General features: G+C 45.3%; 1 protein-coding gene across 3 annotated transcripts in view; it reads right to left on the bottom strand.

The window, feature by feature from the left end:
- The window catches only part of LOC119375661 (uncharacterized), a 315,585-nt gene that overhangs the window by 66,746 nt on the left and 225,624 nt on the right, over positions 1-23,215 (bottom strand). For all 3 annotated transcript variants that reach the window (XM_049420276.1, XM_037645895.2, XM_049420275.1), the window contains one exon: positions 19,114-19,192. In XM_049420276.1, the coding sequence (XP_049276233.1) occupies positions 19,114-19,192 (79 nt within the window). The remainder of the gene's footprint in view (positions 1-19,113; positions 19,193-23,215) is intronic.

The following is a 23,215-nucleotide window of genomic DNA, read 5'->3' as shown; positions in this document are numbered from 1 at the left end:
CTGGTCGTCCCGGCTGTCACAGTTTTCATACTCCGCGCCGGAGTGACCGGCATGCCTTGCACGACTTCCGGTTCGTTCGTAACAACGTCTACGTCATACGTAGACAGTACACTCGGTTGGGTTTCGGTTTCGGTGTTGCGCTTTTTTGCTTATTTAAAATTATTGTCCAATTTGCCTAGTATTTCTGCTATCGGGCCCGTAACAGGAGCATCTCAGGAACATAAAAGCACCATTACTTTCACATGGCCAAAAAATCGCCGGAGTTGGCCTTTAAGTGTACCACAGACTTTGTACCTATAAAAGAAAACGCGTAAAAATTTCCAAACCGTGGCTTACTAAGGAAGTTGTTCGCCTCGAACGCAAAGCGAAAAGGATAAGAAAAACGTGCCGACAACGCCCCTCTCCTGCGAATGCATAGAAATTGTGCGCCATACGTTTGGCCCTTAGGGACAGTATCGCTGAAGCTAAAGACAACTACTTTAACGTGACATTGAAAAACTTTCTTCAGACAGCTCCAGATAAATTTTGGAGGCATTTTTCCTCAAGGCAAAAATCGCAGTTAAATCTCTTTGTAAACGGTGATAACGTGTCGGATAAAACATAACTAGCATTGACATTTAACAGCTTTTTCTGCTCCGTATATGTACTGGATGATGGTAGCGACCCGTATTTCATTCCTGTAACAGATCCCCCGTCTATAAGTGACATTTTTGTATCCGATGAAGGTGTGCTGTCATGTGTTAAAACTAGACACAAAGAAAACTCTTGGAATTGACGGCATACCCAACACTTTTTTAGTCAGGTATGCTGAATGGTGCTCCAAGTACTTATGTTTAATATTTAACAAATCGCTATCAGAAGCTCAATTGCCAACAGAATGGAAGTACAGTAAAATTATTCCAATACCAAAAGGTGGCGACTCGCGCCAAGTAACTTGTTATAGGCCAACCTCCCTACTGTGTTCTTGTTCGAAGATACTGGAACACATAATTCTCACGCATATATCGTCATTTCTTGAAAAGAACAACCTAATTGATAAAAAAAATTCGGCAGATCCCACGTACCGGGGGAGTCGATGTGATGCGAAGCATGCGGTGGGAAGGTGACTGTGGTGTAATTTTTTTTACTGAGCCAAACGTTGCAAAAAGACGCTAGAGATTTGTATAAATTTTATCCGCACACATATATGTTGAAGAGCCGCATATGTGTTATATAACCAGTTGTTTACAGTTGGGTAACGCTGACAACGGCAACGCGGGTATTATACCAACACCAGAAGCCGTAAGCTGGTATGCAGTGCTTATACTTGTTCCTTGTGATAGAGAACGCACGCACGTTTCACGAACCCGTGTGCATGTGTGGAAAACGTTACTGGCAGTTCTTGAACAAGGTCATCATCCCCGTGATCAGTGAGCACCAGCAGCTGGTCATGACTTGTTATCGGATCAGGTCGTGATCGCGGTGACGATGGGTCAATGTGTAGTGAAGTATGAGGTATAGTACAGCCGTTGGAAATCGTGGATGTCTCGGTCATTTCGTCGAGAAATTGTCTATAGATAGAGCCGGCGACATGTTGGAATCTGAAGTCACCCTTCGCGTTCGTGAGGTGTGGGCCGTCGAGGCTAGTAGGCCTGAAGAGTGCTACGTAGACCAACAACAGTGGATGGCGCTTGTCGTATTCGTAGACAACCTGGGCGTATGTGGCCTACGTAGCCTAGTCTACAAAGCGGCTGTCAATCAATCTGACATCATCCTCGGTCAGCATGAGGCCATCGCCCAGCCTCGTAAGAAATGAAGAGGACACTGCGTCGTTCTGGCGGACTAAGTGCACTTTACGGTGCGATGATGTGAATATCATACGTAACTTTCTTTAATGCATTCCTCCGGAGTCGAGCAATGCTTGAATATAGCTCGCTGAATCATAGAGATACAAATGTAATGTTTATTAGACTGCTATAAAAGCGGAGCTAACAATGGAACCACAGACGTTAATCTCATATGACGTCTGTATCGTAGGAGTATACGCATCGTAGGAGTATCATGTATAGTGTTTATTGCTTTCTTGTCAAATTAGATAGCAAGCACCACAACCACAACTGACGCTGCACTGCCATTACGCCTGCAGAGGCTGTTTTTCCAAACCAGTTTATAGACAAGGCGTGGCTCTGTGGTAGAATACCTGATTACCACGCAGAATGCTTGGGTTCGATTCCTGCTGGGATCCTAATTTTCATTCTTTCCATTCGTAGGGTCAACGCTGCCGATGTCGGTTTTTCTTAACGCTCTCGCATTTAAAGGGACACTAAAGGCAAATAACAATTTATGTCAGAGTGAAAGCCCAATGTATGACAACTTCTAAAACGGCAATATTATCAACAGCAGTGCCCTACTTACCGAGAAATTAAGCTAAATGTATCACATAATGAGCGCCACGAGTGGGACATTTTCGAAGTGATCCCGATGACGTAGGGAAGTCGGCCTACAATAAATCGCTAGTAATCAAACTGGCAGCAGTAAAAAAAGAACATTCCGAGCATCAAAAGACGTAATAAAATGCTGTTTGTTCGTTTCCACTTGATTCATGGAAAACAAAACCTTCGTGGCGTTGCCATTGGGAACGGCGCGCGTGGTTCAAAGGTTCCGTTTTCGCCGAACTGTGCCTCGCCCGTGTCAGTGGTAGTTTCGGGATCGCGTACTGCCGTGCGTGTTTTGCGCGCTCGTGAAAGTCGCTGTGACAGAAAGTTCGACAAAATGCCGCATGCGTGTGATATTGCCGGATGCCCGAATGGTGCACAACGCCAGTGCTGCAGCAAGGAAACCGGTGTGTCTTTTCACTGGGTGCCGCGGAATGAACCCTTACGCTCGAAGTGGCTTAGTGTCATGACATTGCGCCAGTGTGCTAAACAGTCAAAACCTCTGCGTGTGTGCTCGCTGCACTTTCGTACTGAGGATTACGAGACCAACCGCAACTTGGTGACGGCTTTGAATGTGCCCATCCGAGCAAGTCTTTGCCGCAGCGCCGTTGTTGCTACTGTGGGTCCCGCTCAAACCTCCTTGGTCCCGCTACTTCCGCTCGGATGCTAGTAGTGTCGGCGGCCGCGCAGTAAAAGCGGGCAACGTTGGGCACGGCAGCAGTGACGTATGAGAGTCGTATTTTCAGGCGGGAGATTTTAAGCGTGCTAACGCGATGCGGACCACTCAAAACGTGATTTTATTTCAAAATAAGCACTTCCTTGGCACAAAAGCAGCGCTACGAGGTTTCTGGACCGCTATTTCAGCAATCAACGTCGACTTAATATTTGCCTTTAGTGTCCCTTTAATGTCTGTTCTCGCCGTTCCTGGGTAGATATAAACTGTCTATCACCTGTGGCGCATACCCATGCACAGCGGCCGGTGGTAAGCGGGTATGTGCCACACGTGTCTGGAGGAAAGGGTTTGACGACGTACGCGACAGGATTTTCACTTTATTCATGTCATGACCCGACAGTCGTATTCGTGAAATCATGTTACCCTCCCATGCAAATTTTGGTCGGCACCAAGTTAAGGAGGCGATCATGAGAGCACCCAGACGTAGGCGGATGGATGGATGGATAGATAGATAGATAGATAGATAGATAGATAGATAGATAGATAGATAGATAGATAGATAGATAGATAGATAGATAGATAGATAGATAGATAGATAGATAGATAGATAGATAGATAGATAGATAGATAGATAGATAGATAGATAGATAGATAGATAGATAGATAGATAGATAGATAGATAGATAGATAGATAGATAGATAGATAGATAGATAGATAGATAGATAGATAGATAGATAGATAGATAGATAGATAGATAGATAGATAGATAGATAGATAGATAGATAGATAGATAGATAGATAGATAGATAGATAGATAGATAGATAGATAGATAGAAACGCTCAAAGTGCCAGAGGTTCGCTAAGAAATGCTTCGCATTTAATAGGCAACATGGTTTTCGCAAAGGCAAATCAACAGTGACGGCAGTCCTCGAAACGGTCCATGATTTTGCTGCTGCTATTGATGCTCACTCTCAAATAGACGTGATTTTCTTGGACTTCCAAAAAGCGTTTGACTGTGTTTCGCATTCAAAACAGTTATTAAAGGTTAGGACAATACTAAAAAATACTGCATTAGTGTCATGGATAGAGGCCTACTTGTACCACAGGCAGCAATGTGTATCAATTGATAATGTTTGCTCAACTCCTGCAGCTGTCGGGTCGGGCGTTCCACAAGGGTCGGTGTTGGGGCCGTTATTCTTCCTAATATTTATAAATGATATATTTATTGCAGTGTCTGTCAAAATTAAACTATTCGCAGACGACTGCGTAATTTATCACCGAATTGACAACCTTCACGACCACGTCCAACTGAAAGAAGCTCTTCAACACGTTGAAAAATGGTGCGAAACCTGGCAGATGAAAATTAACCCCCAAAAAACAGTTCTTATGAGGATAACTAGAAAGCATTCACCACTACAGCTTAGCTACTGCTTAAATGGAAAAGTCTTGTCAGAAGTAAAATCTTTTAAATATCTAGGTGTCATACTCACACCCGATCTTCGGTGGAACGAGCACGTGTCTTACATAAAGAAAAAAGCAATGAATAAACTAGGATACTTAAGACGAACTTTGCGCCAAGCTCCTCAAGATATTAAGCTATTAGCTTATAAAACGTTTATCCGACCAATCATCGAATACGCATCAGTAGTATGGGACCCGCACACGAAAACAAACATTGCCCACTTAGAAAGCGTCCGAAGAAAATCGGTACGCTTTATTTTTAATATGTACAGCTGGCGCACATCGGCAAGTATGCTAGTGGAAAGGGCTGAACTGGAACCCCTGAAATTCCGGCGTCACACAGAAAGACTCGTGTACCTATGCAAGATTTTTCATTCATCCTGTAAATAAGCGAGTTACATGCTTATTTACAGGATGATGAAAAAAACTACGGGACTATAACTGACGAACAAAGGTATTTCAGAACACATTTTTCCCACGAGCGGTAAGCGAATGGAATCAGCTCCCAGCCGATGTCGTGGAACGCACGACCACGGCAGATTTCACATTGACACTTAAGGCTCATTTGTCGACTGTTTAAATATTTGAATATTTATACTGATTTCTTCTGTCAATGTCCGCTTGTGTATTTCTATCTGTATGTTATTTTTTCTGTTTTTTTTTTTCTTCTTTTGACGATACATAAATTCAGTATCAGTTACCTTACATGCGACAAAATGGGCATATTCTTTCATGTCATGTGCACTATGCGTTAGTAGTATTTCGAATATAATGGTTACAGTGCAGTTATGTAGTATTGTGATTATTGATGTAAGTGTTCATATTATTGCTGGTCGATTCCACGAAAGATCGAAAAAGGGTGTATATTTGATGTTTCCGATTTTCCTGATAATTTTGTATGTTGTGCACATATGATTGCACAGCACGAAATCGCAGTTCGTTTTCAAATAAAATTTTTTTTCAACACAGCAAAATTCGACAAGTGTCGCCGGTTGACGACGACCATTTTACGAAGAATGCGTTTTCGTAACTTCGGAACCATGCTCGCAGCTACTCAAGCTATATATTACAAATATCTTTCTTTTTGGCGGAAGTAGAAGTAAAGAGGAAATAGCTCTTATCATTTCATGGAATTCTGAGTAAATTATATATTTTTAAAAATTCACGAAAAACGCTGCGTTTTTGAAAATCAGTCAAATTTGGGACGCTATGGCTACTTCTGTGTACATCTTAGCTTGTTCATATTTGCAGTATGAATAGGCCTTTATGTGAATAATGAACTTCTGCATTTGTATTTCTCTAATAATTTTCAAAGTAGCAAATTTTCATGCTCGAAACACCAAAAAGAGAAAAGTGCTCCTCCATTCAAAAATCTATAATAAAAAAAACCCAATCTCAATTTTGTTCAAAGTCACCCAAAATGTTCTCAAAGGACTGCAGAATGATATTATGAAAAAACATGTTGCATCATTTTTATTAGAACAAAAGCAGAAAATGTCAAACATTGTGTTTCCAGAGCGTAGTGGCCACTGCGTAAAGGACATCTCTAGTAACAAGAAAATACAGTAACACGTCTTTTTTCTTCTCTGAGCTTCGCTAAACAGCAGTAATGATCTATTGTTGGAAAGTGGGAACTGTTTTGTAAAGAAAAAAAAGATCGTTCCAATTAAATGCATTTGCGACGCCACTTACATTCCTCGTCGACGGGCAGCACGGACATTTTCATTCCTCTGGATAATTTTTTTTAGTAAATGCGCTTATATAAAAGTAACGAAGCTAAACACGAAATATGTGTAGCTGAGTCGATCATGCATTGTAAGAATGTGAGAAATCGCAAATGGCGGCAGTGGTGCACGGCGAGTACCGCAGTGCAACCTAAGCACAGCAACCACACAATGTTTTCCAGGCTTTGTCGCTATGCACGAGAAAAAGCTGGGGTGTCGATTGCGTTGGTTACACGATACATTTTTCACCGCTCGTCGCTCTCCCGCCCGGTCTCTGGATCCGCACCGTGCGGATCGTGTGGCCCGCGCTACAAGCACTCGTGTAAGCGGAGTAGCATGCGCGTTAGGCGGACAGGTGCAAAGGGAGGCGCGATGGACGCCCGCCTGAGCAGACGACAGCAACGAGTACGGCTGTGCCAGTCAGCCAAACACCACCTGAGATAGAAGTTAAGCATCCAAATTGTGCTTCACTTTGATGCGATCGCTCTCCTACGCTCTGAAGGTGGCTATGGGTAGGCGTTATAGCCATGGCCGAGATTTTGTACCGACTGCCTCATGGTGCACAAAAAGAAAATTCCGCTGCAGCAGAATTTTCGTTACGTAGAAGATATCAGATCGAGACTCTTTTGCGGAGGGTCATGAAGCAGGATGCGCGCTCAATTGAAGAGGGAAACCAGATCTGCCAGCACTCCTTCAAGAGAAAGAAGGATACGCAAAACAAAGCAGATGCAATGCAAACAAAACGTGTTTTGTCCGTGGCCAGAACTGCTGCCACCAATCTTCACGTAATCGATTCTTTCTAAACTCTGCATTGATCACATAAGGTTTGACAACGTACACATTTGGGCCAACAAAAACCACACCTCTTGGCGACCGCTCTCCAGAAATTCATTTCCATTCATGAAAAGACCTTGGCTTTTATACCAATCTCTCAATTCTGGCACAGCACATCATCATAAGAGACGCATGGAGGGAATGCGTTCTTTAGCACTCAAGATATGAATTATACTCAACTGAAATAGATGAAAGAAAAGGAGGCTACAACCGAAAGTGCATACTGTGGACTGAGGGCTGTCTAACACTGGCGTGAAGTCGCAAACCACGCGAATGCATTTAATTGGAACGGTCTTTTTCTTTACAAAACAGTTCCCAATTTCCGACCATAGATCATTACTGTTGTTTAGCGAAGCTCAGAAAAGAAAAAAGACGTGTTACTGTATTTTCTTTTTACTAGAGATGTCCTTTGCGCAGTAGCCACGACGCTCTGGAAACACAATGTTTGACATTTTCTGCTTTTGTTGTAATAAAAATGATGCAACATGTTTTTTCATAATATCATTCTGCAGTCCTTTGAGAACAATTTGGGGGACTTTGAACAAAATTGAGATTGGGTTTTTTTTATTATAGATTTTTGAATGGAGGAGCACTTTTCTCTTTTTGGTGTTTCGAGCATGAAAATTTACTACTTTGAAAATTATTAGAGAAATACAAATGCAGAGGTTCATTATTCATATAAAGGCCTATTCATACTGCAAATATGAACAAGCTAAGATGTTCACAGAAGTAGCCATAGCGTCCCAAATTTGACTGATTTTCAAAAACGCAGCGCTTTTCGTGAATTTTTAAAAATACATAATTTACTCAGAATTCCATGAAATGATAAGAGCTATTTCCTCTTTACTTCTACTTCCGCCAAAAAGAAAGATATTTGTAATATATAGCTTCAGTGGCTGCCAGCATGATTGCGAATTTACGAAAACGCACTCTTCGTAAAATGGTCGTCGTCAACCGGCGACACTTGTCGAATTTTCCTGTGTTGAAAAAAATTTTTATTTGAAAACGAACTGCGATTTCGTGCTGTGCAGTCATATGCGCACAACATACAAAATTATCAGGAAAATCGGAAACATCAAATATACACCCTTTTTCGATCTTTCGTGGAATCGACCTGCTGTAAAAAGGTACTCAGTGTGTAGAATGGCGCTATCACTTTCTTGTTCGTTGCGTAGTATGTATGTATTATTTTTGTATGTATTTGTATGTATTCATCTTTGTATCCCCACTCCTGCTTACAGCCTTCTTAGGCTAGCAGTACTTTACAAATAAATAAATAAATAAATAAATACATAAATAAATAAATAAATAAATAAAGGCTCTTCGGTCGAGCGTCATCAGCCATGGGTACTTGCCAGTACCCCGAGCGCAAATCGAGAGATGAAAAGAATTCTGCTCCTTGGAGGCTGTCAATCGCGTCGTCAATTCGCGGCAGTGGATAAACATCCTTGCGGGTGATCTTGTTGAGCCGTAGGTAGTCCACACAGAACCGCACAGAACCGTCCTTCTTCGCAACGAGAACAGGAGACGCCCATGGGCTGTCGGAAGGCCGAATTACATCGCGTCGAGGCATATCGTCCACTTGCTCATTAATTACCCGACGTTCTGCGGGAGACACGCGATATGGGCGCTGCCGCAGTAGTTGTTGGGCGCCAGTGTCGATGCGATGCGTAACAGCGGACGTGCGGCCGAGGGAAGTTTGCCCGACATCGAACGAATGACGAAATTCATACAAGCACAGAAGCTGGGAACGCTGGACCAACGTAAGGTTGTCAGCAATGGAGGGACCAAATACATCAGCGGGTGACGAATCAGACGTGGAAACAGCACTGATGGTACGGGAACTGGTACAGTGCGAGTCATCGGGTGCGTCCAGAACTTGTGCGTCTTCAACGAGTTCCACTCTGCCGAGACATTCCCCTCGAACCAACGTAACAATGTACGGGGATGGGTTGTTAACAAAAATAGCGGTGCTGCCCCGAGTGATTCGCACGGTCGCGAAAGGTACCAGCAACCCTTTTCTAGTGCATACGCGGTCAAATGGAGAAAGGAGTGCAATGGTCCTTTGTCGGAGAGACCGGCGCAGTAGACCGACACAGCCATTGATGAGTCGATTACATTCGATGGACTTCGCTGAGGGCTTTCACAGTTCGATAGCGTCGCAGCCCTTGCCTCCTGGACTGCGACGACTAGTTTTCCTGCTCTCGTGCGCCCGAACGTGGCCGCATGGGTGACAGTGAGCGACGTCGTGGAGACGGAGAGCGGCGAGTAGCTGGAGGTGGGCGTGACGTCGGTGACATAGGTGGAGGTGGGTCGTAGAATTCCAATTCCAATTCTTTATTTGTTTCTCTGCAAGTACAGAAAATGGAGCGAAGGCAACACGCTTAAAAGCCTGACAAAGGGCCTTTGCTCCAAGTGCAGTGAGGCACGCAGGCTGTCATAAGCACTTTGCAGGATACAAATAATAGGAATGAAATAAAAAATAAAAAATGTACATGTGCAAAATAATGTAACAAATAAAGCAATAATAAAGCATTATTTCTAGTATGCAAATGTATACACTACAATCGTAATGTTCAACATACCAATTTGACCAACATACCAATTTGCATTAGTTGCGAGTGCTCATCGCAATTACATAAAGCATACAAAAACGACAAATAATAAAAAATACACAGCGATGCTCGGGGAAAAAGTACACAAATATACAATTAGGAATTGTCATACGGTGTAGTATTTGTACCAGAAAAAAAAAACATGAGATACAATATGGGCAAACAGGAAACAAAAACAGTAGTCAAGATAATTCAATGTTGTTTTCAATCAGTACAACCCTGATCATTTGCTTAGAAACTGTGCAATTTATATCTAGAAGCTGTCGATTTTGTTTAAAAAGGTGGGTACCTGGAAAGGTGTGTGTTGCCGTCTGTAGATCGTTCACGTCTTTGGAGTCCTTCTAGCATAAGTACGAAAATCGTACAGAGAACCACGAGGATCCTGCGAATGATAGTCTATTGCGTTTTGTGTACTGAAATAACTTAAAATAGTAAATCTGGCTGGCTTTGAGCATACGATATTTCGAAAATAGCGGTTCTGTCCGCAAGTCACGTATAGGGCCACGAAAATCCCCAAAGATTCTCAGGACCCTTTTTTTGCAAAATAACCAACTTAGAATAGTTCGTTAGTGTTGTAGTCCCCCACACAAGCGCGCAATAAGTCGTGAGTAGAAGAGAGTGTAATAAAGTGTATTCTTTTGCCACAGTGATATGAAAGAATTTAACCTGTATAAGCATCCAATACTTTTACTTAGTTCTGACATTAACTTCGCTATATGCTCATTCCAAGATAAGTCTTCTTGAAACCAGACACCTAGGAACTTCTGACTCTTAACTTGTTCTAATATATGGCGCTGGTAGCTAATAGTCATATTAAAATTTCTTGACGTATTCACGGGGCCAAACAGCATATACTGGTCTTATTTGCGTTTAAGCACAAGTTATTGAGTTTCAACCATGACGAGAGCTGGTTCAAAAAAAGGTTCACGTTCCCTTCTAGGTCGACAAGTGAAGAACCCTCAAAAAAGTCACCGCTTCGCCGCAAGGGCGAAGCAATGAATGCAATAGCAAGAAACTAATGCTATACGAAATGAGGCTCGCCAATGGATACTCTCAGTTTGAACAGCGCTCCTGTTGCAAAGGCGGCCAAAGCAGCGAAGGAAACTAGAGTGCTTCAAGTTTCGAGCTGCGACACTTGATAGTTCGCGCTCATCTTCTGTTTGTTCGTTTAGCGGCGTCCCTTGAGCTCGAGTGACTTTCGTACGATCCGTAACATGAGCGCGGACATCACGGTGAAAGCGTCAAACATCCCTCTTCCCCTCAGCACAAGAAAACCGCGCAAGCAGACAGCGGAAGGGCAAGGTTCTCCCTGCGCAAATATAAGAAGAAGCGAGCGAACTCGCCGACGACTTTTAAATCCGCCCGTCGCGCTCCTAGCGCCATCTCGCTGGTAATGAAGAAACGCTTATAAGCGCCTAGCGTCTCTGAGTCCGTCCAGCGGTAAAGGGTGTGTATATAACGCTCGCCGTTAGCTACGTGGAGGATCTGCGTTTCGTGGCGTAGTGGTTAGCGCCACTCGCTGCGGAGCAAGAGGTCCCTGGTTCGATTCCGCGCTTCGGAAGCATTTTTCTTAATTATTTTTCTTTGGGGCTTTTATATATATATACATACTTATACATATACGGTGCATGACGACGGCGACGGCAAAATTCAGCCGATACTGTCCATATAATTGCTATCGCAATAAAAGATGTTAGTATCGTCCGCATACATTACTAGTTTGGGGCAATCTGGAATGTGGCAGAGATCATTAATATAAATTATAAATAGGAGGGGACCCAGAATGGATCCCTGCGGCACTCCTTTCTTCACCACGACGTATTCTGATGGCTCGTTATTTATGCTCACAAATTGGTATCGATTTGTTAAATAGCTTTTCAATAGGTCATGTGCAATTCCCCGTATACCACATGAGCTTAATTTATGTAAGAGGGCGTCATGACATACGGTATCAAACGCTTTACGCAGATCTATGAATAGCCCAACTGTGTATAATTTTTTCTCGAAATTATCTATTAGGTGATCTTTTATTTGAATTAATGCAAGCTCTGCAGACTTGTTTTTTTGGAAGCCAAATTGTGCATCATTTATAATATTGCATTTATCAAAGAAACCCTGGAGCCGCTTGTTCATTGCATTTTCATATACTTTCGACAAAACAGGTAGCACTGATATGGGACGATAGTTGGTCATGTGTTTCGCATTGCCACCTTTAAAGATAGGGCATACGCGAGCAATTTTCAGCTTGTCTGGGAAAATGCCCGTGGTAAAAGAAAGGTTGATAATATACGCTAGGGGAGCGGATAACACATCGGCTACGTATTTTATCGGCATAGGTTTTATTTCGTCGTACCCTGCTGCACATTTATTTTTTATTTTCCTAATATCTTTTTTCAATTTCGGTGCATGTGACAGGGGTTAACAGAATTGTATTGGGAATGCTGCAATTGTTTAACAGATGTAGTTTCAGAATGGGGCATAGCGCTAACACACACGGACGAGGAAGAGACAACAGGGCAGGCGCTAACTTTCAACTAATTGTTTATTTTCGAAAGCAACGGTATAAATAGATCCGTACGCAAAAGCACTTATACCGTTGCTTTCGAAAATAAACAATCAGTTGAAAGTTAGCGCCTGTCCTGTTGTTTCTTCCTCGTCCGTGTGTGTTAGCGCTATGCCCCATTCTGAAGCATATAACCAACTAGCCCAAAAATCCACGGTGACAACAGATGTAGATCCTCACCATCGGTGTCATCTTGGGTGTCACAGCTAGTTATGAAATACTTGTTGAATGACGTTGCTGCATTAACATTATTAAGGACTCCCGCTTCTGTCTCTATGATGGTTACATTGCTATGAGCTTTATGGCCCAGCAGGTCTCTGACCTCATCCCAAATTTTCCTTGGGTCATTGCTTGTTCTGCTGAAAACATCTGAGTAATAGTTCATTTTGGCCTGTTTCAATTCATAATTAAGTTGATTTCTGTACTTCTTGTATTCCTTTAGCGTATTCATGTCGCGGGACTCGACAAATGCATGGAACATGCGGTGTTTCTTCTTTATTGTTTTATGCAAGGCATTGGTAATCCGTGGTTTTCTTATTTTTTTGCTCTGTTGTTTTTTTCAGAACCTTCGGAAACGCAATATCGTAACATTTTTTTCAGTTTTCCAAATAATATCTCATACGCAACGTTTGGGTCTGCTTCCTGAAGTACACGCTCCAAGCCTTCTTCTATAATTCGTTGACGAAATAACTCCAATGTATGATCGTTGATTTTACGAAATACTACCTTTTCAGTCTTATTAGCTTGATAGCCATCACGTGATATAGGAAAGGCTAAAAAATTTGGCAGATGGTCGCTTATTTCTAAAGAAAGTGTCCTAGCTACACACGATAATGAGCATACGTTCGTGATACAGACATCAAGCAGAGTTGCCGTTTCAGCCGTCAGTCGCGTGGCTTTTGTAATGACGTTTTCACAAGCAAAATAATTCATAACCTCTGTTAGCTGTCTAGCTGAGGCGTCCAATGAAAGCATATCGACGTTGACGTCACCCATAACCGCAAAAGCTAAACCAGAATGACAGGAATAATTCAGCACATTTTCAATCGACTCCAGAAATGCTGGCTTGCTACCTGAGGGTGGCCTGTAGACCACGGTTATAAGCGCCCTAGGCAGGCGTATCATTAAGCATTCAATATTTTGTCACCAGCCTGGCTAAAACACGTTGGCGGGCTAGTTGGTTGCATCCAGCCAGTCAATGCACGGCTTGACTGGCTGGTGACAGATGACGCGACTCGAGGCGGCTGCACGCGTTGGCAATAACGTGCCACGTGACTGGTGTAACCGCAAGCAAAGCAGATGGGCCGGTTGTCGGGTGTGCGCGCCATCGGTTCGACGGGGTAGGTCCCGCCCATGTCGCAGGACGCGATTGACGGGGCGGCTGCTGAAATGACTGCATGGTGGGCTGCAGTCGGGGCCGAGGGATGGCGTCAGCATATGTAGCCGGCACACCCGCTTCAAAGAACGGAGGTCTAGCGGCGGCTTCGGCGTAACTCATTGGGGCAGCCGCAGGAATTACTTGGGGCGTCCGGCGACAACTTGAGCATAACTCTGGGGCGCAGGAGCCGAAGGTTGCGGGTGGTACTCAGGCATGACTTCCACAATTTCCTGCTCAATCGCTCGGCGGAGTGGAGGAAGAAGGGTGGTCGACGACTGTTGAACGTGCGGCGGGTGGGCAAAGGCCAGGAGAGAGAACTGGCGTGCAATTTCATCGCGCACGAATGACTTGACTTCTGCCAGCAACGCGGCCTGCTCAGATATTGCCTCCAAGCCAGCAAGCTCTGCGTCGCGTGATGGGGAGCGACGGGTCATCGAACGCTGCCGGCGAAGCTCCTCGTAGCTCTGGCACAGCGTGATGACCTCGGCCACTGTGCCAGGGTTTTTGGCGAGCAGCATTGTGAAGGCATCGTCGTCAATGCCTTTCATTACGTTCCGGATCTTGTCAGACTCAGACATGGTTCCGTCGGCTTTCTTACACAAGTCGAGGACGTCTTCGATATAACTTGTGAAAGATTCACCGGCCTGTTGAGCTCGTTCGCGTAAGCGCTGTTCTGCTTGCAGCTTACGAACTGCTGGGCGGCCAAAAACGCTGATGACGGCGGTCTTGAAATCGGACCAAGTCGCAAAGTCGGACGCGTGGTTGTTGTACCACAAGCTGGCTACTCCCGCGAGGTAGAATACCAAGTTGCTCAGCTTGCCTTCTTCGTCCCATTTATGGGGTAAGCTGACGCGCTCGTGAATGGCGAACCAGTCCTCCACGTCGGTGCTATCGGCGCCAGTGAAGATAGGTGGATCGCGTATACGGGGGACACCGGGACACGTGGTCGTTGCAGGAGGAGGCGTTTGCTGGGCGGCGTCTTGAGGCATGGTAGATGGCAGGGTACGGGATCAAAGCTGTAAGGGCATTGAATGAGAGCACAGCACTCTCCACCAAATTCTTAAAGTGTTTAATAGACGGCACTCAACGACAATGAGTAATGGCGACAGTCACGGCAAGGCACGAACTCTCTGCGCGAGCGGCGTCCTTTCAGAAGCCAAAGAGGACGACCCACTAGAAGGCGCTGGAGAGAGCAACCCTTTACTATGTTCCAAGGCTTCGCTACAATATATATATACATACATATACATATCCGGGGCATGACGGCGACGGCAAAGATAGCCGAGAGTGTTCATATAATTGCTACCGCAATAATAAAATGTCTGAACTGATTCATCTCCATATCCTTCTTCGCCGGGTGTACTACAATAACCAAGCTTCATGGTGTAACAGATATTTAAACCTACTTTTTAACAGGAAAAGAAGACTTTGTAGAATCGCTCAGTATTCACTTAAACCGGCCCACTGGACAACGTACAAGACAGCCTCTTTAGCAAGCATATTCACGAGCGCTAAAGGCTACTAAGTCCTCCTTCTTCAACGAACCCTGCCGAACATCTTGAAGACCAACCCTAAACGTTTCTGGAATATAATGAAACCAGTTAACACCAGTAAAGTGTCATTACTTGCACCCATCAGCGATCCTGTTCCCGACCGTCTTTCTGCTACTGAGCTAAACGACACGTTAAGTCGTTTACTTTATCTAATGATACCCAACTTTCTGAGCTTCATCCGTACAATCATTTCGCGATGGATTCCATCATGTTTGACTCGCATGGAATCGACACGACTGTTGATGACCTGAAACTAACGTCTTCTCACGGTATTGATGGAATCAATAGTAAATTTTTAAAGAATACCAAAGAATATAGTTCTATCATCCTGAAATGAATATTTTCAGAACCGCATCATGACGGTGTAATCGGAATACTGGAGAACTGCTGCGATTATTGCAGTACATAAAGGCTGTGACAAACATAATCCATCCAACTATCATCCCATATCTCTCGCATGTGTACCGTGCAAAATAATGGAACATATAATATTTTCTCATCTTGTTAATTTTCTTCAGGATAACACCTTCTTCTCTTCAACTCAGCATGGCTTTTGAAAGATTTTTTTTCTTGTGATACTCAACTAATTTCTTTCACTAGTGATCTGCATTTCTGTTTGGAATCTGCTTCTTTAACTGACTGTATATTTCTTAACCTTGCTAAAGCGTTTGATAAAGTTAACCATTCGCTGCTCGTCTATACACTAAGTGTTCTAAAAAATTGACCCTGCAGTTTTTAACTAAATTCGTGCATTTTTTTCTTCTCGTGTTCAATTTGTCAGCACTATGTTAATTCTTCCACTGCGCCGGTTGGTTCAGAGGCTCCTCAAGGATCAGTACTTGGCCCCCTGCTATTCCTAATCTATTAAATGACTTACCTACTACTGTTACTTCCAGAATTTTTTTGTCCGCTGGTGACTGTGATTCATCGTAAAATATCTAATGACAATTATATTCATTCTCTGCAGGCTGATCTCAATAACATTCTTCATGGGTGTCATATTTGTAAAATGGAACTAAATATTAAAAAAATGCAAGTCTATGAGGATTTCTCAGTCGAATACAACTTGTCCAACTTGCTGTCCTCATAGTCATCCCCTTGAAACTAACATCTTACCGGTACCTCGGCGTCCATATAACTAACACTGTGCCCTGGAAGTTAAATACAGAACATATAACATCCAAAGCTAATAAAACACTGGGTTACCTTCACAGAAACTTCTTTGTTGCTCCATTGTCACTAAAGTGATTACTATATATACCACATACGTCCGTCCTCAAATGGAATACGCTTCATCTGTATGGGACTCCGGTCAGGTAACATTATCACACATGCTGGAATCCGTTCAAAATCATGCAGCTCGTTTCATTTTGGCTAACTACTATCGTTCAGCTAGTGTCACCCAAATGAAGGCAGCTCTAAACCTCATCCCAGTAGCTATCCGCCGAAAGTACACTCGCATTTGCCTGTTTCATAAATTTTTTTATTAGATGCGAAGCAGCTCTTTTGACTCACGTGTGTAACGCCGTACGTTACGTGCGTCCGTACGAATGCGCCGCAACGCGTTCCCCCCGCCGTAGGTGTTGGAGCGTTGCCAAGTAGGTCACGCCACAGCTTTGCGTTGACGTCACGCTCCCCTCGCACGCTTCCCTCGCAGGTGCGCGCTGACGTCACTCTCTCCCTCACCCGCAGCATACTCGCCGTAGCGCCCGCAGCTGCCGGCTGCTCCGCCCGCTCGCAACACCTCTGAACGTGTCACTTCTCTCTCGCTTCACCCGTGGTAGTCAAGGCGAAACGCGCGCCTGCTCCGGTCCAGCGCCCGTGCCTCGACTCTGAAGAAACAACGACTACGAAGTCTTGCCAAACGCTTTAATGAAACTTACACGAAACCCAACCCGCCTCCCGTGTCTTTGCGTTTCAAACAAACGTTTATTGGAGTAAACGCTACACCGAGTTTCGCTTCAAACCGTTCTTCCAACACCCGCGTCGACGCCCGTTTCAACCGGGTCAACGCCGTGCGCACCGCTGCTGCTGCTTCGCATCCCATCAGGGTTCCCTTCGGGGAGATGGTCCAAGTTTTCATAATTTGAAACTTCGTTCCCGATTAATCCAACCTGCTCCCTTCATTTCTCTTCGCCGTAATCACCAACAAAAAGTCCCAGTCCCCTACTGCAACACAAGAACATATTGCCCTATCATATATCCCAAGCACTTGTACTAAATGTAATTTCCTGCCTGCGTCATTAACAAGCATCACTGATTCCACTCCAATTAAGAATATCCTTAAGAAATGATTACCTAATTACCCCCTTAATGTTTTGTTCAACAGTTGATTTATTTTGCTTATTGCCTTCGCCATCTAATAAAAATAAAATTATTGTTCATCATTTCCTCTTTTATGATGTAAGCTGTTAGCAGTATTCATCTATGTACCTTTATCAGTGACTATATTTGTATGATATTCGCTTTGTGTACCTTGTTTTTTTATTGTTGCATATTGCCCTTCCCCTCTGAAATGGACTTTGTACCCTGATAGTAAAATAAGTAAAAAAATAAATAAATAAAGATCAAATATTGTAGACCGTACGCTACGTGCAATGTATCCGTCATGTATTACCTGCGTGCTCTGCCATGCCAAAAACAAAGGGGGCAGGGACCTGTGTCAAGCCGTACTCGCAGCTTTTAGTCCCGCCTCTTGCTCTCTCAAAGGAAATAAAGCTTGATTTGATTTGATACATTTTAGATGCGAAGTATTTCTTGCTCGGGGGTATTAAGGCGGCGCGGTAATCCGCACGCAGCGTTGTCCGCACTCACACTACGCATGCGCGACTCTCCTCCTTCCCTCTCTCCAACAGCTGCGCGTTGCTCTCTCTACTTCTCTACCAGGACCTGCTTGCGCTTCTCCTGCGTTCTCGCTTCTGCTCTCACGGCGCATACGCTACTCTCCTCCTCTAGTCTCCTGTCCTTCAAATCGTAGAGCGCTGCGCGCGTTCAGTCAGTCCAGCGCTTGCCTTGATTGGCTCCTCTGAAATGCGGGCTCGACATGCCGAAATTCTCTCCTGCGCAGCGCCGCGATGAGGGCCAGCGCGTGCGCTTCACCTCCCCCTCTCTCCTCTCCTACGCTGCCTCTCTCTCGCGCGCCTGTCGACGTTCCCCGCACACCCTGTGAGAATTAACGGCCAGGCTAGAGGGAAGACACGACGCGCGTAGTGTTCCTGTTCGCGTTCCACGACGCGAGGTCGGTAGCATTCCCAGCGAACTCCAACGGAAAGTGATTGTGCAAGTGCTCCGGCTTCGCATCGCCTCATGGTCCCCTTTAGCGGAAGATGGTGAAATTTTTTTTATGCATAGCGAGGAACTTTTCATTACTCCTCGTACCTTTCGTGTCGTTCGGCAACACTTCTGAGATGCCAGCACATGTCTCGTATTCCTTGTTACTAATCATTACTAATCATAGGTAATGGTCCAAATTATCACTCGGCACACTCCAGAATCCATGTGTCGGTAGTCTGCGAGTAATATGTCTCACTTCATAAATAATAATATCTGGGGTTTAACGTCCTAAAACCACGATATGATTATGAGCGGCACCGTAGTGGAGGGCTCCGGAAATTTCAACCACCTGAGGTTCTTTGACGTGCACCTAATCTAAGCACAGGGGCCTAAAACATTTTCGCCTCCATCGAAAATGCAGCCGCCGCGGCCGGTATTCGATCCCGCGACCTTCGGGTCAGCAGTCGAGCGCCATAACCACTAGACCACGGTGGCGACGCAATATGTTTCACTAAACTACAGTGGCCAAATTGTTCTGAAGGCACATAAAGGCACAGATGTTGGCCAAAAACGTATATTGAATCAAGCAGCGGCATCGCTTGTATTGGAAGAAAGCAGACTTACCCAATATATAGCAGTACAATAATTAGTAGGAGCAGAGTGAAGCTCAGGATGAAAATGATAAGGCTCTTGTCCGATTTTTCTGTTGGGAAGAAAAGAAGGGAAGCAAATAAAATCAAACAATAATCAAGTTTTAGCACTAACGCCCAACAACGGCAAACACGATCACAGAGCACGCTCACATCATAATGAATACTTACCATGATACTGTATATGATACCGGAAAAGCACCAAAATAACTTGCACAAGTATGAACAAAAAACGGCATTTCCTGCAATATTTTCCAACAATTATATCTTCCGACAACAAATTTCCGAAGCGCGACCGGGGTTCGAACCTGCGACTCCTCGCTCCGCAGCGCGGCGCGTTAGACAGTTCTGCCATGCGCCATATGCCCTGGAGCATACTAACGGCGAGCTATTTATATACACCATTTACCGCTGAACATAGAGTTTCATTCTAAAAAATAAAAACCTAGAGGAGAACCTGGCGCTAGTATCTATAGGGGGGGAGGGGGGGTTCCTCCTTGATCGGCGCGCTTCAACCACCGTGGGAACGATGGAAAATACAGGCTTCGGATTTTCTGTGGGTGGATTTCACTCTTGAGATTCGCAGCGCTTGTTTACCGAGCTTTAAACAAAATGATACGAAATTATATTCCATTAAAACTTTCTTTGTTCTTCCATGCGTAAAACTTACTGCAGAAGGTTTGCGAGACCGTGAGACTGAAGTGAAGCGTGGACAAATTAACCTCAAAGGTACGCGTTCCTCTGCAATTGTGTGCCAGATTTTACCAAATATTGAATTATTTTTTCAAACACTTGAAAAGAAACCGGCGTGTTTTTCTCTCGGAAGTGCTCATATTTATGGAAATACAAATACTGCATCGAGTGAGAAACGACGAATCATCTAGCTGCTGCGACGCCAGGCGCGTCTGCCCTAACGCATCTCTCGTTCGGCTGTAAATCCGAGTCAGAGGAGCGTGACGGTGCGTCGACTTCACTTCGCCGTCGTTTTGCAGCCGATTCGACCAAGTCTTGGCAAGATGCGCTTATCACAAAAATCACAGCATATCCACGGGGTGAATGATGATGAGTGGGGCGAAGCTACGGAGGGAATCATCTGTAAACCGTGAAACTCTTCCGTGAAATGCGCCCAGTACATAATATAAAGAGTGTGAAACATCGTGTATATATTAAACATCAAACTTTTATTGTACTGTTGGTTTACGTGGTCCCTTCATTATCACTTGTGATCGGTGAAATGCAAGGAAGAAGTCCACTCCCGAGCGAAAGAGCGCCAAGAGCGACCGCATTCCCCGCTCGCCCTGTGCGAATTAAAGGCAAGGCTAGAGGGAAGACAGGACGCGCGTTCCACGACGCCAGGTCGGTAGCATGCCCAACGAAAGCCAACGGAACGCGATCGTGCAAGTGCTCCGGCTTCGCATCGCCTCATGGTTCCATTTAGCGTCCCAAAACCAAACATATTGCTCAAGGTGTGCCTTGCGTTTTTCGTAGAAATAATTTCTTTATCATGTACACTAAGACGAAAAGTTGAAAGCTCACTAGAGTGTATCGCCCGCAAAGTATGTCTTTTAGTGTGATTTAACTCTCGTACGGCAGGGTCCTCGCGCCGTTGCCGGTCCACCTCGCCCGTTGACGATCGGGCGAGGTGGCTACATGCAACTACTACCCTACTACTACTACACTTTAAGAAAAACATCTGGCGTTCTTTCGTTCTGCTTTTACAAAACATCTGGCGTCTTTCGTTGGTTTATTTCATCAATCAACGGCGTTTTGAACAAAATTTTTATTGTTTAATCACGCACAGGAGAAATCTCACCAGGCACTACCTTGGAGGTAAACAATGGCTGCAAATGGCAATGAGAGACAGAAGAAGTCGGCTTTTAGCTAACACTTACACTTATACTTCTACTAACGTTTCCTACTGGAACATGCCAATGGCTGCTAATGGGGAATGAGAGACAGAAGAATTCGGCTTTTAGTTAACGCGCACGCTGCGAATTTTTTATTGTTCAACAACGCACAGGAGAAATCTCCCACCGGCACCACCTTGGAGGTCAAAGCGTAAGACTTGTTACTCACTACTACGACCACTACGAGGGACGAACGGGTGCCGCCTTAAGGAGCTTCGCCCCTAAAAGTCACAGTTCCGCCGCAAGGGCGAAGCAATGAATGCAATAGTAACAAATTAGAATGTCACACGAAGAACGGCAAGCAGCTCGATACTTGCTACGCGCCGCTCGAGCGCAAAGGACTGGCGAAAAGAACACACACAGGACGACCGCGAACGGTCACATCTCGACACTTGCAGCGCACCGCTCAAACACAAGGAAGGAAACTCGAAAAGAACGCACAGGTACACACAGGACGAGCGCGAACTAACTGTTACGGTTGTTACTTCGTGTTTGAGCAGCGTGCTACGACCCAACGCTCTTAGACTTCTTTTGTAGCGTTAGCCACACTGGCCTAGCGAGCCAGTTTCGCGTGCATCCTCAAGAGCAGTGCTGCGCATGCGCAAGGATCAGCGATGTCACGCACTGGAGCCGGCAGCTCCCGCGCACTCCGCCGCCGGTCTGCGCTTTCCAGAGGAGTAACGTCGTAGCCTTGGCAGACGTATTGGCGCCGGCGCGCGCGCAGCTATTCGCCTTCGCTGTGCAGTCGCCGTCGGACACTGCGCTGGAGCCGCTTGATAGCGCCTCTGACTGGCGTTTGCCAGTGTGGTATAGGGAACCCAAGCTCAAGTTTGCGGCGCGACGACAGCGCCGCGCTGCGGCTCTGGAGAGAAGCTCTGACGCGACTGGGTGCAAGCGCAGCCGACTCAACCCGTTTGTCGGCAGCGGGAACACGCGCGCGCGCTGCGCAATCGGTGCGGGGAACTGGGGCGCCGTGCCGACAGCTTGGCACGCTGAACCGAGAGGCTTGCTGTGCGAAGCTGCATTTCCACGTTGGCAGAAGCGACCTAGCGGAAGCGCAAGCGAAGTCTGAAGTATTGCGGCGTCGTGGCCTGCCACAACAGTGCAGACAACACCAAGGCACGCGATTCACGGGTGAAACTGTATCGGTTCCCGGGCGTGTCGCACGAGAAATAAAGACGGCAAGCGTTGATAGCTGACAGCGCTGTCTCGCTTTCTATTTCATCGCTTTCGTTCGTTTCCACTACCTGAATCGATACGTAACGCGGCGCAAGCACGCAGCGACTACAGTAATGATTACTCGCTGTCTTCTCGCTTTGTGAAAATCGAGTTACAGTTGTAGGTGGATCAACTTTGTGTTTTGATTCCCCGTGTTCATGAGACCTACCCGTCGTTGTTGAACGTTCACTCTCGCGTTATACCGTTAGCGTTGCGCCGTTGGTTGAATTCAAGCACATTGTCAGAAGTTCCGCGCCTGCAATTCACGCGTCGGGAAGGCTGCTTTATAACGCCGGAGCGGACGTCTGAATTTTTAGCGAGCTTTGACATCGTTCTTAAAGGGACACTAAAAAGCAAAACGATTTTTCTCGCATTAGGAAAGTAGTCTTCCACGATACCAAAAACACCACGCTTTCTGCGCGAAGACGCTTAATAAGCGAGAAAACGCGCAAAAAACATGGCTGATCCCTCTGTCATAGGAATCGGTATAACACGAAGGTGACACGTGTCTTCACAGAAGTACTGCTTATTGTGTAGTGATATATGAGAGCTTTTATAATGCCTATTCGTGTTTGGCAGCTATAGCACCGTTTGACGTGGATGCACCCATGTTGACAGCATGTCTATATCGCGACGACTAACGCCCATGATCATGATTAAACCGTTGCGCACGGTAGCTGAAGGTGTGAACATATATTTGGACACAGCGAATCGTGAATCCCGCGTAAGGATGATATCAACAAGCTCATAATCAACATTGGTACCCGGTATGCACTTCTTCAAAGCGTCGTCAATTAAGGAGAGAAACGGCACGGTGTGCGCTTTCTAGTAAAGGGTAGCCGACGCCTGTGCTCATGCATACATAACACACACTGCGCTTCAGCAACACGGGAGGTAGAGGTTCGTAGCCTGAGCCGCAAACGCGCGCGTCCCGCTGGCCTCTGTCTCGCA

The sequence above is a fragment of the Rhipicephalus sanguineus genome, chromosome 11 (genome assembly GCF_013339695.2).
Source record: "Rhipicephalus sanguineus isolate Rsan-2018 chromosome 11, BIME_Rsan_1.4, whole genome shotgun sequence".
In the NCBI taxonomy this organism is placed as follows: Eukaryota; Metazoa; Arthropoda; class Arachnida; order Ixodida; family Ixodidae; genus Rhipicephalus; species Rhipicephalus sanguineus.
Note: the sequence above shows the minus strand (reverse complement) of the source record. Positions and strands in the feature narration are given on the sequence as shown.